This window comes from Panthera pardus, unplaced genomic scaffold (genome assembly GCF_024362965.1).
Source record: "Panthera pardus isolate Hobbes unplaced genomic scaffold, ASM2436296v1 HiC_scaffold_15, whole genome shotgun sequence".
NCBI classification, from domain to species: domain Eukaryota; kingdom Metazoa; phylum Chordata; class Mammalia; order Carnivora; family Felidae; genus Panthera; species Panthera pardus.
The window spans coordinates 10,699,701-10,715,123 of NW_026526710.1; the positions used below are offsets into that span (position 1 = coordinate 10,699,701).

Consider the following 15,423-nt stretch of genomic DNA (forward strand, 5'->3'; position numbering starts at 1 on the left):
CTGGCTCTGCTGACCTGTAGCAAACAACTCACGTGGCTCAGGAAGCTTCCATTGCTCAGGGGCAATGCACAGATATAGATGTACCCCTCAATATGGCACAGGCTTACTCTTCTTCCCCCTTGAGAACATGGAACTGGTGTTTTCATCCAAACAGCCAGGAGTTGACAATATTCGGGGAGGGAGGAGTCTCCCTATATTTTCCCTCTGATTACATCAACACCAGTGCGTTGCCCTAACTAAGTGCATCTCAGAACTCGGTTTTCCAAAGCAACACAACAGGATAATGATCAATTTAAGAGCATTTTGAATGTGCGTAATTTTACACTGGATTGCAAAAAAACATAATTTTTAAAAAATGAACTGGACTGTGAGGTCTAACATTCTACACATTGACTTTGATCTGAAGACTATAAAACAAAGTTCCTGGGGTGCCTGGGTGGCTCAGTAGGTTAAGCATCCAACTCTTGATTTCGGCTCAGGCCATGATCTCATGGTTTGTGACTTCGAGCCCCACATCAGGCTCTGCACAGATGGTGCACAGCCTCCTTGGGATTCTTGCTTTCCTCTCTATCTGCCCCTCTTCTGCTCTCTCTCTCTCAAAAAATAAATCAACAACAACAACAACAAAAACCAAACTTCCTCAAACATAGGTCCTCAGAGATTCTGCTCCAGCAAGAGGCAGACCCTGATCATCTGTAATTCTGGTAAGTACCCCAGATGATTCTACTGTACCCCAAAGATCTTAGTGTTGGAGGAAGAACAAGATAGACAGTGGCAATTCACAGTAAAAGCTAACATTTATTGAGTATATACTATGTGCTGGGGCAATGCTAACTACTACTGTTAAGTCGTTGGCTCCTCTATTGTGAAGGAGATGCTATTACCATTGCCCCCAATTTACAGATGAGAACTATACAGATGTATCAACCTTAGAAAGGTTGATAACTTCCTCTAATTCTCACAGCGACTAACACATGGAATTTGAACTCAGCTCTCTCTGGACTTAGAGCCCATGCTCTATTACGTGCTTCCTTGGGATAAATCTTTTTTTTTTTTTATGTTTATTTTTGAGAGAGAGAGTGTGAGCAGGGGAGGACAGAAAGAGAATGGGAGAGAGGCTCTGAAGCAGGCTCTGCACTGATAACGAACAGCACAATGCAGGTCTAGAACTCATGAACTGTGAGACCATGACCTGAGCCAAAGCTGGAGGCTCAACCAACTGAGCCACCCAGGTGCCCCTGGGATAAATCGTAAGGTGGTGGGCACCTTGACCTTGTAGGGCATTAAGGACAGCTGCCTAGACCACAGGTTTTCAATTCTAAGAATCTTAAAAAAAAATTCTGCAGCAACAGCCCAAGTGTCCATCGACACATGAATAAATGAACAAGATGTGATATTATACAGACAGTGGAATGTTATTCAGCCTTAAAAAGGAAGGGGATTCTAACCCATGCTACAACAGGGCTGAACCTTGAGGACACTGCTTAATGAAATAAGCCAGGCACAGAAGGACAAATATTGTATGATTCCACTTATGTGAGGTACCTAGAGTGGTCCAATCCATAAAGACAGTAAGCAGAATGGCAGTTGCCAGGGGAGGGGCTGGGGGTGGAAGAATGGAGGGTTTAATGGGTACAGAATTTCAGTTTGGGATGATGGTTGGTGGTGATGGTCACAAAACCACTTCAGTGACTACCACTTAATGCAACTGAACCCACACTTAAAAATTGTTAAAATGAGGGGCGCCTGGGTGGCTCAGTCGGTTAGGGGTCCGACTTCAGCTCAGGTCACGATCTCGCGGTCCGTGAGTTTGAGCCCCGCGTCGGGCTCTGGGCTGATGGCTCAGAGCCTGGAGCCTGCTTCCAATTTTGTGTCTCCCTTTCTCTCTGCCCCTCCCCCGTTCATGCTCTGTCTCTCTCTGTCTCAAAAATAAACATTAAAAAAATTTTAAAAAAATTGTTAAAATGGTAAATTTTATATGTATTTTACCAAGTTTTTGTTTTTGTTTTTTTTTTAGAAAACTGGTATTTGGTCCCCACACCAATTAAATCTGAATCTTTTCAGGACATCTATCTGTTTTTAAAACAAAGAGGGGCACCTGGACGGCTCAGTTGGTTAAGCATCCGACTTCAGCTCAGGTCATGATCTCATGGCTCACGGGTTTGAGTCCCGCGTCGGGCTCTGTGCTGGCAGCTCAGAGCCCGGAGCCTGCTTCGGATTCTGTGTCTCCCTCTCTCTCTGCCCTTCCCCTCCTCACACTCTGTCTGTCTCTCTCTCAAAAATATATAAATATTAAAACTAATAATAAAACAAACAAAAATCACTAGCCACGTGTCCGTAGTAAATACTCAGGGTTGAGCACTCCAGAATTCTGGTGCTCATGCTGCTGGAAGTTCTGGATATCATTGCAGGTTCCTGCCTCCCCCTTCACACCAGTCTTTTGAACAAGCCCCATCACTGCCGAGGCCCCCTTCACTGCTGAGGCCCCCAGCTTGTTGCTAAGGTGGCCAGAATCCAAGAATTAATGGAAGGTTCTGGAAGTGGAAAGCTCGGTGTTCTACTGGGTGTTTCCCTGGCTTGTAATTGCCTACATGTGCTTCATCCCCCTTAAAAGTCCAAGAAGAGGAACAATCTATCACTGAAGTGCGGCGATTTGGGGATGAAGAACAGAGGTTTCTACTGAAATCTGCAATTCACCACACTGATCAACCTCCGTCTGTAACTCATGAATACTTATTTCCAGACTTCTTTGAGCTGCAGCAGAACTTTTGAGGGGATCGTCAGCAGTAGGAGTTATGATAAGGAGGGTTTATTAGAGGACTGTTCAGCTGCCCTGGCCATCAGCCCAGCAGCAAACATTCTCTGAGCACCTCCACTTTGCCCTCCAACGAACTCATATTCTGCAGGGAAATGGATATACATCTCTCACCCACTAGCCAATACCTATTTCTTGAACTCCTACCATGTACCAGACACTGCTCAAAGTACTAGCAACTAAGGTGATGTTTAAAATATTCAACAAGTATTTAAATACGCAACTAAATATTCAATCAGGATGGGGCCAACTGGTAACCCTGAAGTTGCTGGATCATGGGGAAGTCTGCGGAGAGTCAAAGGTGTGAGGGCCACGCACGATGGCTGGGGGGCCAGGAGGGGAGGGGTAACTGCTATTTACCAGCCAACCAGAAGTAGTTCAGTATTTTACCAGCTGGGAAAGCCATATGAGTAGGTACCAGTTGAATGACAGCTTGGCTTGGGGATAGAGGTGAACAGTTCAGCCAAGATCCCTGACCTCATGGATTGAACTTCTAGTGCAGGAGAGGTAAACTTTTTCTGTAATGGACCAAACAGTAAGTATGGTCTCTGACCCACTACCCAACTCTGTTGTAGCATAAAAGCAGCCACAGATAAACAAATGAGTGTATAGTAAAACAAATGAGTGTAGTAAACAAATGAGTGTGGCTGTGTGCCCAACAAACTTAATTTATAAAAAATCAGCAGACTGGGGGCACGTGGGTGGCTCAGTAGGTTAAGTGTCTGACTTCGGCTCAGGTCATGATCTCAAAGTTCATGAGTTTGAGCCCCGTGTCAGGCTCTGTGCAAACAGCTCAGAGCCTGGAGCCTGCTTCAGATTCTGGGTCTTCCTCTTTCCCTGCCCCTCCTCTGCTCATCCTCTGTCTCTCTCTCTCTCTCTTAAAAATAAGCATTAAAAAAGCAACAGTAGGCTGGACTTGACCCATGGGCCAGAGTTTGCAAACCCCATTCTGTTGGACGAGACATGCATACCTGTACATTAGACAAATATTTATCAAGAATCTTCTACAGGACAAATATGGCACCAGGCACTGGTACACTGTGCTCAACACCAGATAGTGGTCCCTGCCCACATAGCACTTCTACTCTAATAGGAGAGGCCCAATCAATCATTTTAATGTGCTATGGTAAACGCTAAGATGAAAATAATCAGCAAGGGGAAGTAAGTCAGCCCAGGGAGGGCTTCCTGGAGGAGGTGATGATCAGATCAGCCTGAGAAACACATGTCTTTCCTTGTGGGTTGTCTGTCATCACCAGCTCTTCCCTTGTGTCCCCCAGTCTCTGAACAGCTACAACGATGGAGACATCGAAGGATCCAAGCGGCTTGGGAGGAATGCCAAGTGGGTGGCCATCGCCTCCATCATTATTGGCCTTCTGATCATCGGTATTTCTTGTGCAGTTCACTTCACAAGGAAGTAAGTAGGCTCTCTGAATCTGTCCCAGTGTAAAATGCCTTCTCCCGAATGCCCGTTGGAATCTGTTAGGACAGGTTAGGTTATGTTCTGGTAGCAAACGATGCCAAAGAAAAAGAGTTTTCGTTTTCATTTCACTGGTGTTATACAAACCATGTCGTTTTGTGGACAGTCTCTCCTCTGCTCAGGCACTCAGGGTCCAGGCTATCCAAAACTCCACCATCTTCTAGCTGCTCTGTGTAGAACAGGGGTCAACAAAACTTTTCCATAAAGGGCCAGAGGGTAAATATTGTAGGCCTCTGTCACCATCTCAGTCGTGACTACTTAACTGCCACTGCAGCACAAAAGCAGCCATATACAATATGCAAATGAATGAGTATGGCTGTGTTCAATAAAACTTTATTTACAAAAATTGGTATCTGGCCCATGGGCCATAGTTTTCCCATCTCTGAGAGACGAGAGAGGAAGATGGGAGAATCCCACATGGATTTTCACTGCCTCAGTCCCTTCCTCTGCCTTACCATCTGATCTGCTGAATGATTTCATGATTTTGACTCAACTAGCCGACCTGTTCTTACTGTAAGAGCAGAAGGGTTCCACATATTTTTGGTATTGCCAACGTGCTCTCATCTCACAAAGAGATGGATGCTGTTGCTGTTTCTCTCTGGATTTGGGCACATTTATCCTGATTTCTCTAACCAGCTCAGATGGGCTCCATCGGCTAGAATCAATGACACTTTCCATCAGAGGCTTGACAGGGGCAAGGTCGTGCAATGGACAATCAAGACCTGGAAATGACAAGCCCAGATCCGTCTCTGCCTCACTGTGTAGCTCCTGGCAAGGCAGATAAGGACTCTGAGAAATCTTCTAGCTCTTCCCCCAGAGCAGGGGGTTAGCCCCCACCCCCACACCATGTCCCTCAAGCTGAGAAGGTCAGCCTCTTTGACTTGGTTTCAGGAAAGCTCACCTGGTGGGCAAGGGAGGACGCAGACACCCGTCAGCCTGTCAAATCAGCCAACCCAACCTTGGCAGTCAAGAGGGTAGTCCATGTCAACTTCCTATCAGAGGAGCCAGACCCGGGAACAATCAGGGCGGCTGAATGGAGGGGAAGATGGGAAAACAGGAAGTGTCACGGGGGGGGGGGGGGGAATAGATGGCTTTGACCTAAGAGAGGAAAAAGGGACACTAAAACATCTAAGGAAGTCTCTTGCCTGCAAGATGAAAATGGATGGTGTTGGTCTATGAAGAAGATGGGTAGAGAATAGATGTGCAGACACCAACTTTATCCTTTAAGGAAGGCATAATGTGCTCGTGTGTGAGTACGGGGCTGTGGGGTGTGGGGCCAACGGTGCCGGTTTGGCAACAGACTGCCTGGGCGCAGTTTCCCCCTCTGCCACTTACCTACTGTGACTGATGGTCAGCCAAGTGCTTAACCTCAGTTTCTTCTTCTGTAAAATGAGGATTATAGTAGTATAATCCATTTAAGAAGGCTATTGTGAAGGTTAATTAGATGACCCACAGCATGTGTATAGCATGATGTCTGTTCCTCAGTTGGTGCACAAAAATTGCAGACCATTCGGGGCACTTGGGTGGCTCAGTCGGTTAAGCATCCATCTCTTGGTTTTGGCTCAGGTCATGATCTCACAGTTCGTGAGATTGAGCCCCATGTCAAGCTCTCACTAACAGTGCAGAGCCTGCTTGGGATTCTCTTCCCTCTTTCTCTGCCCCTCCCCTTCTCTTGTTCTCTCTTTCTCTCTCAAAATAAATAAATAAACTTAAATATATATATAAATGCAGGGGCGCCTGGGTGACTAAGTCAGTTGAGCGTCCGACTTTGGCTCAGGTCATGATCTCACAGCTTGTGGGTTTAAGTCCCGCATGGGGCTCTGTGCTGACAGCTCAGAGCCTGGAGCCTCCTTCAGATTCTCTGTCTCCTTCTCTGCCCCACCCTTGCTCACGCTCTCTCTCTCTCTCTCTCTTTCAAAAAACAAATAAACATCAAAAACATTTTTTATAAAGTTTTTATTTTTGAGAGAGAGAGAGAGACTGAGTGTGAGCAGGGGAGGGGCAGAGAGAGAGAGACACAGAATCTGAAGCAGGCTACAGGCTCTGAGCTGTCAGCACAGAGCCCGATGTGGGGCTTGAACCCACGAACTGTGAGATCATGACCTGAGCCAAAGTCGGATGCTTAACCGACTGAGCCACTCAGGTGCCCCAACATTAAAATGTATACATATAAATGCAAACCATTTACTAATCCTATTATTACTGCTGTTATCAACATGGCTGGGAGAGGACTTCAGAATTTAAGATGCTACCAAATAGAGCTCATGGCTTTGCACTCATGAGCTAATTTCAAAGGACAGTGTTCCAGGGGAAAAAGGCCAAGTCTTGGCCTAACTCCTGGGAACTTGTGAAAATACATACTGCCCAGATCAGTGTTGAGCTGGGTTATAATAATAGCAGCCGACACTGACATAGAACTTAATAGGCCAGCTACTGTCTAAGCTCTTACATGAATTAATCCCTGTTGAATCCCCACAGCAACCTCCCCACTTTGCAGATAAGAAAACTGAGACTCGGAGAAGAGAAATAACTTGCCCGATGTCTCACAGCTACTTAGAGATAAAGGCAGGGTTTAACCTGGGATAATCTGGCTCTGAAAGCTGTGTTCTTTTTTTCTTTTTAAACGTTTGCTTACTTTTGAGAGAGAGACACACGAAGTGTGAACAGGGGAGGGGCAGAGAGAGAGGGAAACAGAGTAACCGAAGCAGGCTCTGCACTGTCAGCACAGAGCCCGGTGTGGGGCTCAAACTCACATACTGTGAGATCATGACCCAAGCCGAGGTCGGATGCTTAACCGACTGAGCCACCCAGGTGCCCTGAAAGCTGTGTTCTTAACCACAGTGCCACATTGCCTCTAAGCCAATAGCTAGTATACTCAGTAACAAAATCAGGAGATAGCACTCAACTTGTGGCTAGCTCCAGAGCTGATTTATATGGGGGTGGTATGCTGACGTTTCAACCTACAAAAAGCAGACAAAAAGCAAACAAACAAACAAAAACCTGTGATGAGACAGGACGAAGGGTAGCAAAATCAAAACACTGCATGAAGGAAGCAGGAAGAACTGCAAGGAACACGCATGAATGTTCCCAGTTACAGCACAATATGAGTGGTGGGGACTGTGATGTTCGAGAGCACCGTCCAGCTGATTGTTACCACTTGGAATGCAGACCCCGTGGAGCCCATTTTTCAAAAGATATTAGAAAGCTAGGTTTTCATTTCGCATCTCCTGTTTTTTAGACGTTGACACCAATTCACATTATGTAAACACATGGTGAGACCCAAAAACAAAGCAAGACGAAAAAACATACAAAAACCACATCTCCAGCCTGGACATCATCTGCTTTGCAGTCTCTGGTAGACAATGTGGCTTTCAAAGATCAGTTTGCCCATTAGACACCATCCAAACAGTTCTACAAGGGACACAGAAGTCTTCACATATGGGGACTTTCTCCATTCTCAATATAAATATTTCTATCCGGAGATGAAGCATCGACCCGTATATGCTTGTGATTGAGATTTTGTTAGCAGTGGTTCCTAAGAAACAGTGTTTCATTGTGGTTGGAGCCTGGACTTCAGTCCTGGCTTTACTAGGATACAAATCCTACTTCTACTACATAGACCACCCTGGCAAGTTACTCTCTCAGCCTCAATTTCCCTATCCATAAAGTAAGGATAGAATTACTTCCCATCTGTATGGTCAGGTTCCCTTCAGATACCTTTCCCTCCATGTTATCAGAGAAAACAAAAATATCTTCCAGAGTTAGAATCCCAGGGAGAAATTCAAATATAAAGGCTTTGTGTGCGTGTGTGTGTGTGTGTGTGCGTGCGTGCGTGTGTGTGTGTAGGAAAGAAACTAGCCCGTAGAGAATGAAATCAATTCTATCTTCCATTAAGACCAATAACGGGCCAATTTCTCAGTAATCCTTTGAAATAAAATTTCCCAGCCCTAGGAGGAATTGAGTGGCAATGTGGAATTACTAAGACAGAGGTTTCTAACTTTAAGCTGTATGCGAGTTACCTGGGGAAGTTTAAAAGAAGTTGGTATCGGGGCCCCATCTCAAAAGATTCCAAGTCGCTAAGTCAGAAGTGAGGCTCAAGAATCTGCATTTTCCAGCTCCCCATTCCTACCCTGGGGTTTAGACGCAGGTGGTCAGCTCAACCCTCTTGAACGTCCTCCCTCCCAACCCAGAAGGAAGAATGCGCTAACAGAAGCTGGCCTTTAACAGAGTGGCCAGTTTTCATTTACATCAGCAAAGTCATCATCCTAAACGTGTCGTATCTCATTCATTACCAAGGAGGGGAGTCAAGTTACCGCCAAGGAGAGTACCCACAGGAAGGCTCTTTTGTAACAATCCTCAAGGCAGCAAGGGCATGCACTGAGGGGTTCTGGGGAAGTCTGACTTTAGAGGAGCCCAAGCCTGGATATGAGACAAAAAGCCTTGAATAGGTGACTTTTCTGATTCTCATTCAAAAACTGTCTGAAATAAACAGACAAGTCTGTTTAAAAACTGTCAAATCCTGCCTTTAAAAAAAAAATTACTCTTTATCCTTATCAACAACACCGAAACTAATCCCGAAGTCCTGACCTTTTAAAAAATTACTACGTGTCCTTATCGAGAGAACTGTAACCAATCCCTTCCCTCCCAAATGATGGAAATCCCAGGTGGATAAACTTGGGTCATAAGAGTCTTTACCCAAACTCAGAAAAAGGTCTCTTTCAATAGGATATCCATGTAAGCCATGTGGCAGTTAAAGAGAGATTTGGGACATCAAATCCACAAAAACTGGGAATCACTGACACTAAAATATTCAACAGCTTGGGACACAATGTGGCACTCTCAGAAGAGAACTATTCTGGGGCAAACAGAATCAGAAACTTGCAGGCTCTCAAAGTCAGAAAATTCTCTGCTCTCCAGCTGCTGGGGAAAGGGGAGAAATGAATTGCACAGAGCTGAAAAATTTAAATGTTGCTGCAGTCTATTTATCAATCGAATCATTCAAGTCCCCAGCCTAAATCAACCTGTCTGCGGGCTTTTACTTTCTGCTGGTGCCTTGAGGATTCAAGCAAAGTGAGGTTATTCCAATCGTGTTTCTCAAAGTCTCGGAGTCACCTGTGACAAATTCAGCTGGGATGTTTGTGAAAATGCAGATTCGTGGCCTCTAATCAAGACCCTAAGTAGTCCTGAAAGATGCATTATCATAAGCAATCCCCCCAAAAATAGTTCTAAGCATTCCAAAGTTGCAGAAACACTGTTCTAGGGCTTTGCATCTGATGGAGGAACATTCTTGCCCATGTATGAATATGTGCCACAAAACAAGATGTTTTTTACATCTCGAGACACATCTGCTGCTTCGTCCCTACTCCCCAGCGCACTTTACACACCTCCCAAGTTTGTTCTTCCCTCTCTCCTCATGATCAGGCTCATGGTCACATATCTGATGCCCTGCAGAATTCAGTGGAATTTCCTTAGCTGCAAAAACAGTTGACTGTGACAAAGCTTGGGTATAAAGCAGACAAATGTCCCACCAGAAATATGACAAATGATATTCAGGAAGGTCTCACCTTACTGAGGGGTGAAGTTCGAACATCAGGGCATCAGGTGAGCTTTGAGTATGATCAAAATTCATCTTGGAAGCATCTACAGTGGGGGGATGCCCTATTAGAGATTCACACCCACCCTGGATCCTGGTCAGCCCAATAGACCCAGTGTTCCCACCGGTGTTGGAAGAGATGACATTCCTTGGGTTGAACACCAGCTGAAATAGTTGGCATGGCATATGTGCAACGCTGGAACCACGCCCCAAAGTCACACAGAAGGTACAGGAGTCATATACCCACCCATCCTCATGACCATTGTACAGGGTGATGGCCAGAATCTCCAGCTCCATTTAAAGAGTTGCTTTTTTCTTTTTGAGAAACATGTATGGTTCATTCACCACACACACATGTTCATTCACACGTACAATGCAACTCCACTGAATTTATGACTCTGGACGGCTGTGTAGGCATCTAAATAGCCAGGCAGGGCCCTACCATGTATTAAAATTGCTTGTTTGTCATTCTTAGCAATAAAAGCCTTCATGTTCCAAAGTTTTCATTCAGGAAGAACTTGGCCTCCTAAGTAGATTAAGGATCCCATGTGTCTTCCATTAGCAGACACAAAGTTAGCAAATATTAAGCCATTGTGCACTGGTAAAGCTTATGGCTTCTAAATAAACTGGAATGAGTCCTTTCCTGGCCTCAAAATATCCTTCATTGCATTAGGATTGGAAATAAGCATATGTGTCAAGGTAGGAAAGAAGCAAAAAGTTGGCCTTTTTGCAAAAACATAAAAGCAAATTCATCTTCTTTTCTATATTACTGGTTGGAGTAAAACTTCCTGGGGATTGGTTTCCACAGACGTGTCTGCAGAGAATTTTTGTGATTCCATTACGAAAAATGGGGAACATTACCTATTCCCAAAAGGTCAGAAGGGCCTTTCTTTGTTGGTTCACATAAGCTGAAGTCAAGACAAATCACACCTAAGTCATCATCAACAATGGAAAGACTGTGGCTTTGAAAAGGATATAAACTTGTGGACTTTGACAAATAAAATAGCCGTTAAAAAGATGTTCAACCAGTGACCAGAGCAACAACAAAATACTGGGGTCTTTTGACTGTCAGATTGAAACAATTAAAAAGATGGATAATATCAAGGTTGGCGAGAGTATGAAGAATTGGATACAAAACAACACTGTTGGTGGAGGAGTAAACTGAGTCTTTGGAAGGTCAATTTGAATACATCTATTAAACTTGAAAATCCATGTGCCCACCCACTCAGCAATTCTATTTCTGAGTATCCTCCCTAGATACAAGTGTACAAATAGGCACGTGAAACAGTAGCTCTCTTCCCTGGTTACACATTAGAGTCACCTGGGGAGCTTTAAAAACTAACAATGCCCAGGGCCTACCCTGGATCAGTTAAATTAGAATCTCCAGTGATAGGACCAAGCATTCGTAGGTTTTAGGGCTCTCCAGATGAATCTAACGCAGCCAGGATGTGCAGTGATGTTCACCGCAGCTGGGAAACCAAGAAACAACCTAAATGGCCATGGGTGGGAAAATGATTAAGTACCCAGTGGTTTATTCATAGGACGGGATACCACACCACAGTTTAAATATACATCGCCCATCTCCCATACTATGGCTTTAGAAGGCCCCACATGATCTCGCTGCTGCCTCTTTATCTCCCAGCACATTGCCCCCTCACTCCTCCACTTCAGCTATACTGAATTCCCCTCTCTTCTTTGAGCAATGCAAGTATGCTCCTGCCACAGGGCCTTTGCACTTGCTGGTCCCTCTACCCAGAATTTTCTTCCTCCTGATATCCAAGCGGCTTGTTCCCATCTATCCTTGAGACGCTTGGTCACCTGTTAGCAGAGCGGTTACCCCTGACCAACTTCTCTAAAATAGCACCCACAGCCCCACCCTTATTACCTTGGTCCTCTTATTCCAACTTTACTTTTCTTCCTAGTACTTACCACTCCTTGCAAAACTGACTGAATAATATATAATTATATGTAACTTATTATATTGACATAAAATTATACATTTTATATATTAATATGCATATAATCATACACTTTTATGGTCTATTTCCTCCTAGTAGGATGAAGACTCCAAAAACATTCTTTTTTATTTGAGAGAGAGAGAGCGCAAGCAGGGGAGAAGGGCAGAGGGAAAGGAAAAGAGAATCCTAAGCAGGCTCCACACTCAGGGCAGATCCCAGTGTGGGGCCCCAATCCCACGACCCTGGGATCATGACCTGATCTGAAATCAAGACTCAAGACATTCAACCAACTGAGCCACACAGGTGCCCCAACAACATTTTCATTTCTGTCATTGCCCATAATAATAGAGCATAACATTTTACGGTTCTTCCTTTGAAGCTAAACTGTTGGGGTTTGAATCCAGGTTCTGCCTCTAAGTAGCTGTGTGCTCTTGAGCACGTCTTTTAACCAGTCTGTGCCTCAGTTTTCTCATCTGTAAAGTGGGGATAAAACAGCACCTAGCTCACAGGACTGGGAAGATTCAATTGTGTAAAGCACAATGCCTGACACACGGTACTCACTATGTAACTGCTGGGCACTGTCATCACCAACACCTAGAGCAGGGCCTGGCGTGTAAATATTTATTGAGTAAATTAATGAATGAATATGTGTGTGTGTGTAACCCATATCTTACATATATATGATACACACATATCATATATAGATATATCATTATCCCATGTATATAAACACACACAAGATGAATTTCTAAGTGCATACTTACAGATTTAAATGTAGAGAAAATCACCTGGAAGATGCATACAAAATGCTAAACAGTACTGCTAACCCTTTAGGAGGAGAATGAGGTTCAGAAATGCTCACAAAGCAGTTTACTGCATCTGTATCATTTGTGGGTCGGATTTTTTTCTGTCTTTTGTGGGTTGTTGTTGTTGTTTGCATGGTCCAAGTGTAAAATCAAATATCTTTCAGATGTGACATTTCTCCAAAGGAAGCCAGTGCTTATGCAGATATGCTGGCCCAGGTCTGCACTTGTTTAATCAAGGCTGATCCCTACAGAGAACGGAAGCCCTTGGGTGGAGAAGGCCCAGGCCTGCTCTCTCTCTCACTCTTTCTCCCTGTCTGTGTGTACCCCACAGCGCCTGAGCGGCCAGTAGTCAGCCGTGAGCATGGAGGACGGACCTCATCCACACACACCCCACCGGAGTTTCTGAGGAATGGACCCTTGACTTCAGACTGTGAGATCTTTTCCTCCAGGACTCTCCAGAGGCAGGTCCCTGGCAAATGAACTTAAAAAAGAAAAAAAAAAAAAAAGAAAGAAAGGAAGGAAAAAAAAGTCCAAAATTAAGGAAAACCAAGCAGCACAGACAGGTCAGCCATCACAGATTTTTTTTTTTTTTTTAAACAAAAAGAAAAACTCAAGTCTCACTGTCTGAGTTTATTGAAGGCCTCTGTGTCCATGCCTCTTCTGCAGAGATGAGCCTCAGGAAATCTCAGTACTTCTACATGGGGGCTGGGGGGTCTACATGTGGGGGGAGAGGGAGGTCCCAGAAGCTGGCGTCTGCCAAGTCGAGCACAAACATTTGCAGCATGTTTAAAGTTGACAATGGAGCTGAATCTGTGCTTTTTGTCCCCTTCTAATTTTACATGCCATAGCTAGAGGGTCCCACTCCATCAGTTGCTCCCCGCCACAGCCCCCAGAGTCCCCACATCACTCACCAAAGAAAACAAATGAAGGGTCTTTCTGGCCTTTTGTCCTGACCTCAATCTTCCGATGGTCCTCTCCCTTGCTTGTATCTACCGCTGCTCACCTCACTTTTCACTTCAAGACTCTGAGATTGTACTTAGTGATCAATTCTAGGTACAGGAGCACCTTCCCCATCCCAGTTTTGGGGATAAACTGGCTGTTTACGGAATGTGCTTTATTCAAACCATCCCCCCCCCCACTCTTTTTTAGCAAGTCTCAGGCAAGATCTTTGATTTTCCTGGATGCCAACCTGGAAATACCACCCACTGTATTTCTTTTCTGTCAAACGTAACCCCTTCAGGTGTGAGTGTACTGGCTTAATGATGCCATTATTCTGCCTGCCAGAACTTGCCAACCCCGTGTTTCTCAGATGCAGGGCAAACCACTGGTGGTACACAAAGATCATTTTTAAGTTGTTTATAGACACAACATTAAGTGATGCAAATCACAAAGTATGTTTCCCCTTTTCTATTCTTTCTCAACGCCGCTGATTACAGCAAAGAGAAAGCTTCTGTTTAGTGCTCACGGGTCCTTAACACCTTTTCTGTCACTTTGGCTCTTTTCCCTTCTTCATAAAGGAAGAGCAGGCCTCAGGTTCAAAGTCTTCTGTCTAGATAGAATTTAATAGCAGAGTCCTGTTTTCGTTGTATTTCTTAATTACCTTCCATTTACAGTTTCCCCTTAGGGACGTGATACGTTGTTTCTATTCAAATAAATTTACTTAGGAAAAATAAGTGGACTCAAAGAAAATATCAAGGGATTAACACAACAGGTGATATGTACATGTGGCAAAAGTAACTTCAAGAACTACTATCAGAAATACAGTGGTAATGAACTTTCCTAAGCAAGAGAAAAGGCAGCTTATTCTAAGTGAATGAACAAGAGGCCGAGAATTAAAACACCTGTGTCCCAAGGCCTTTTTTGCCACTCACAGGCTATGCAAGCTGATTTTTAGGCAAGTTTCTTAGCCTCTCTGTGCCTCGGATTTCTTCATCTGGAAAATGGAAATGAGAATACCTGTCTACATACCTCAGAGTGTTGTTAACAAGAATTAATCGCCATAATAGATGTGAATGCCCCTGGAGGGAGATTCTAAGTGCTATACAAATACAAAGCAGTGTTCTTAGATTACTATGAATCTCAGGCATTTGTTAAAATCCTGGACCCCAGCAAAAAATAAACGCTGATGGGCATCAGATTCCACCTGTCATCTCAGCCGGATGTCTGTCATGAGCCAGCACTTGTCCCAGGAGGAAACTGAATCAGGGCCACGAATTCTCGGCACGCAGAGATCCTAACGTCATTCCAGTATATTGGATCCTGATTTCTGTTTCAGACATCTTGTTTCTTGTTTGTTTGTGTTTGGGTCCCTGATCTTTTACCCAGATCAAATGAAAAGTGTTGCTGAGAGGCAGAATAAAAATGGTTTTAAGTAAGCCTGTTTTCCATGGTGTATAAAGTTGTGTTTTCTCGGGGTTCCCAACCTTCTAGAGGGAATGGGCTCCTGGATCCCAGTCTAAGCCTGTAGGGAAGACAGAGAGAGGCTGGGGATGGGGCTGGAGAGGCGTCAACTTGGAACTAACTTAGGCCTGAAATGCCCTTCCAAGAGGCATTGAAAATGTTAGACACTGAAGTCACTAAATAAGGTCCCTGCGCTCCAGAGGGGGTCTGAGTTTTGCTGGGCCTTGGAACCTGGCAGAGAGCTTTCATATTGATAAATTGGGATGATGTTCTCCTCCAGGGCTTCCTGCAAGGCTGAGATCATCCTTGTTCCACTCCAAAAAGCAGTCAGAGGGGCGCCTGGGTGGTTCAGTCGGTAAAGTGTCCGACTTCCG

At 44.6% G+C, this 15,423-nt stretch overlaps 1 protein-coding gene across 1 annotated transcript in view; it reads left to right on the forward strand.

The window, feature by feature from the left end:
* TMEM233 (transmembrane protein 233) overlaps nt 1–15,024 on the forward strand; it is a 38,023-nt gene extending 22,999 nt beyond the window's left edge. Inside the window, exons 2-3 of the mRNA XM_019467309.2 lie at nt 4,093–4,229; nt 12,981–15,024. Coding sequence (XP_019322854.1) covers nt 4,093–4,229; nt 12,981–12,987 — 144 coding nt within the window. The 3' untranslated portion in view covers nt 12,988–15,024. The remainder of the gene's footprint in view (nt 1–4,092; nt 4,230–12,980) is intronic.
* The last annotated feature ends 399 nt before the right edge of the window (nt 15,025–15,423 follow it).